The following is a 3,755-nucleotide window of genomic DNA, read 5'->3' as shown; positions in this document are numbered from 1 at the left end:
GTTTTGTTGCTTCAATTTACTTTGCATAGTGTGGATGAATTATTAGTAAGATATTCAAGTAACATATTATGTTGTTGTTTATGATGTTCTTTTTGTAGCAATCCTTGTTGTTGACATAGATTTTTCATAGTTGACACTGAAATTTGTACAATATCCAGATTATTTGTATCAACATTGGTTGTTGATGCAGTTTTGTCGTATCAACTTTCATTGTTGATGCAGATTACTGGATAAATTTCTGATTATATTTTGTTGATGGCTGTTTTATTGTATCAACATTAGTTGTTGATGCAGTTTTGTTGTATCAACTTTCATTGTTGATGCAAATTACTGGATAAATTTCTGATTATGTTTTGTTGATGGTTGTTTTATTGTATCAACATTGGTTGTTAATGCAGTTTTGTTGTATCAACTTTCTGGATAAATTTCTAATTATGTTTTGTTGATGGTTGTTTATGTTTTGTTGATGGCTGTTTATTGTTGATGCAAATTACTGGATAAATTTCTGATTATGTTTTATTGATGGTTGTTTTATTGATTTGTTATGTTTTGTCGCAGGCAAAAGATGGTTGTTGCAGAGTTCACATTTTGAAATTTGACCGTCTCTCATGTTGTTTCTGAATTAATTACGATCAATGATATGATAAGTGTGGTGAAGCAATACTGGCCTTATGTCCCTGAAGACCTTGTACTGTTTGGTTACACTGTAGATGGAATATCACATGTTATTAGTCATGATTTGGAGTTGAGGTTTTTCATTCACTACTGCATCTCCACAGGGATTGATGTTGTGAAGTTTAACATCCAGCTGAAGATTTGTGTTGATTCTGTTCCTTCTTCTTCTTCTTATGTTGGTCCTTCTTCGACAACATCAAGTTGTGTTTCAAACAATGAATTGGTTGTTGTAGAAGACTTGACAGATGATTCGTCTTTGATCAAAAGGGTCCCCAAGAAGTCAGATGCTTGGGCCAACATCTTAACCGGAGTAGGGCAGGTTTTTGAGAGTAAAATTGTTTGTCGTGATAGTGTAAGAAGTACGAATATCATAGTGGTTACAAACTTGACGTACGTAAGAGTGACAAGAAACGTTACAATGTGTAATGTATGAAAAAGAAAACTCAAAGTTGTAGCTGGAGGTTTCACACATCTCACGTTGCCAATACTAAATCTATCTTTCAGTGCAAGAAGTTTCAAGGACAGCATTCATGTGATTTAGCTTCTTCTGATCCAGCAAAAGTCAGGATGACGAAATCTTTTCTAAAGGATATCTTAGTAGATGAATATCGAGCATCAAAGAAGAAGAAGACTGCAGCTGATGTCCAAGATCTACTCCATCTGGAGTATGGTATTGATCTCTCATATAGTCAGACATACCATGGTTTAAAGTTCACTAAAGAATTTCTTTGGGGTGATGACATCAAGTCTTATTCATACCTTCTTTGGTATAAAGATTCAATTCAACGTTATAATCCTGGTAGCGTTTTCAACTTTGAGTATGATGGTGAAACGAAGCAGTTCCAGAGGTTTTTTGTTGCTTTTGAAGCTTCTATTACTGGTTTCAATAAGTACTGTCGTCCGATGTTGTTTATTGATTGTACTCTCCTCACTGGGAAGTTTAAGGGAGGTCTTATGGTTGCTTGCGGAAAAACTGGTAACCAAGGTATGTTTTTTAATGTTTTTTCTATTTTTTAATTATTAAGTGTTTCTGTTGATTGCATAACTTCCATAACTTTTGTTGTTGATACCACAGTTTCACTTGTTGATCCCCTAATATATGTTGTTGATCTTATGATTTCAGTTGTTGATCCCATAAGTTAGTTGTTGATACCATAGTTTTACTTGTTGATCCCCTAATATGTGTTGTTGATATCCCATAAGTTAGTTGTTGATACCATAGTTCACTTGTTGATCCCCTAATATGTGTTGTTGATATCCCATAAGTCACTTTGTGAATTTTTGGTTTTTATTTGTTTGTTGTAGAAATCTATCCAGTTGCATTTGGAATAGTTTCCTATGAAAATTATGCCAGTTGGGAATGGTTCTTAACCAATTTGAAGGGTATTATCAGTGAAGACCGCCCACTGACCATCATATCATACCGTGGAGCTGGCCTTTTGAAGCATATCCCTTTTGTCTTTCCAAAAGCTTTCCATTCTTTCTGTTTGTACCACATGAAAGGTAATGTTCTTGTTCCAATGGGAAAGAGTAGGCAAACTGTTGTGAAGCTTTTTGAAGAATGCTACACTAAGTTAACAAAGGAGAAGTTTTATGTTGCTGCCAAGACTATGAGCAATCTGAAGCTGGATTCATTTATTTATTGGATGATAAAGATTCCGTTCCAGAACTGGGATGCTCATGCGTTTCTAGGAGAAAGGTTTGGTGAGAACACATCAAACATTGCTGAGAGTTTTAATAGTGTGATTAATCATGATAAGCGGCTTCCAGCACTTGAGATTCTTGATTCTATTCGTGCATATGTAATGGAGCAGAACTACAAGAGGAAGGTGGAGTCCGCTAAGTGGACTGGAAAGCTTACTCCCCGGATGCAAGCTAGTCTCAACAAGAGGGTGACCGACTGCCGTTTCTACAAGTTTAGAAGATCAAGTGATAAAGTCTTTGAAATAATTTCTCCTACTGGAAAGCACATGGTCGATTTGGATGCTAGGACTTGCACTTGCAATTGATGTCAGGAGCATAGTTTCCCTTGCACCCATTCGATGAAAGCGATGTTGCATATTGGGCCAGATGAACCTTACAAGTATATCATACCATATTATACCACCGAGTACTATAGAGGTATGTATGATCGTCTTATCTATCATATTCCCGACAGTGAGAAGCCGTCTAAAATCAATGAGGAAGGTTATGTTTTGCCTCCCAATGGCGGTCGTGAGTCAGCTGGAAGGCCAACTACTTCAAGGTATAGGGGATGTCGAGAGAAAGTTCGCAAGAAGAGGAAGTGTGGTCAGTGTGGAATATTTTCCTTCCACAACCGTCGTAGATGTCGCAAAGCTCCTTTGGATCCTCGTGCACCAGTCTTCCACAAGGAGTCTAACTCCAGAATGATCAACTTCTTGAGGAGGATGTTGTTCTGAAATTTCCCTATTTGTCTGAACTTTTTCTTTACTTTTTTATGCTACTTTATGGATGATTTAACATGGATGTTAGTTCTTTTTATTGTTTTTCCTACTTTCCTTGTTGGATTGTTCTGTTTTTAATGATATACATTCTCTTTTGTTTATGAATGTTATTCTGGTCAGTGTACATATGTTTGCAGGTTCCAGTCTTACTGGTTTTTACAGGGAAAAAGTACTATGTAAACAGTATCAACAAATCATTGTTGATCATATTCAGGTATCAACATCCATTTGTTGATTCCCAATAAAAATAGAATGGTTATATAAACAGTATCAACAAATCACTGTTGATCATTTTCAGGTATCAACATCCATTTGTCGATGCCCAATAAAAAGAAAAAAACAATTGCATGGTTTTATCTGTATATACAAGTTAACTCCATTAGTTGTGCATACCTGTAATCTTTACTACCAACATTCATTCAATTGATAACAAAACCATTCATTTATATAGATGGATAGAAATCAATAAAGCAAACTAATAGTAATATTAATTCATAATAAACCAGTACTAAACATATCCAAATTGTTTTAGAACATAAACAGTAAATATAATATGTATTTTCAAACTAACTTCAAATCAGAAGACCTACATCCAAATTTGTCAGAGCATGAACA

General features: G+C 35.3%; 1 protein-coding gene across 1 annotated transcript; it reads left to right on the top strand.

The window, feature by feature from the left end:
* Window positions 1–640: 640 nt before the first annotated feature.
* LOC113359745 lies at window positions 641–2,684 on the top strand. The gene is made up of 4 exons (XM_026603329.1): window positions 641–1,069; window positions 1,180–1,660; window positions 1,751–1,813; window positions 1,981–2,684. Exons 1-4 carry the CDS (start codon window positions 641–643, stop codon window positions 2,682–2,684), a joined length of 1,677 nt encoding a protein of 558 aa, XP_026459114.1.
* Window positions 2,685–3,755: the final 1,071 nt, after the last annotated feature.

Source organism: Papaver somniferum, chromosome 3, assembly GCF_003573695.1.
Source record: "Papaver somniferum cultivar HN1 chromosome 3, ASM357369v1, whole genome shotgun sequence".
NCBI lineage: Eukaryota > Viridiplantae > Streptophyta > Magnoliopsida > Ranunculales > Papaveraceae > Papaver > Papaver somniferum.
The sequence above is the reverse complement of the archived record's forward strand: the minus strand, read 5'-3'. Positions and strand labels throughout refer to the sequence as shown.

Coding starts and splice junctions, on each gene's coding strand:
- LOC113359745 (XM_026603329.1), top strand. CDS start 641: ATGATAAGTGTGGTGAAGCAATACTGGCCTTATGTCCCTGAAGACCTT. Junction 1,661..1,750: donor CGGAAAAACTGGTAACCAAG/GTATGTTTTTTA, acceptor TTGATACCACAG/TTTCACTTGTTGATCCCCTA. Junction 1,814..1,980: donor TTCAGTTGTTGATCCCATAA/GTTAGTTGTTGA, acceptor TGTTTGTTGTAG/AAATCTATCCAGTTGCATTT.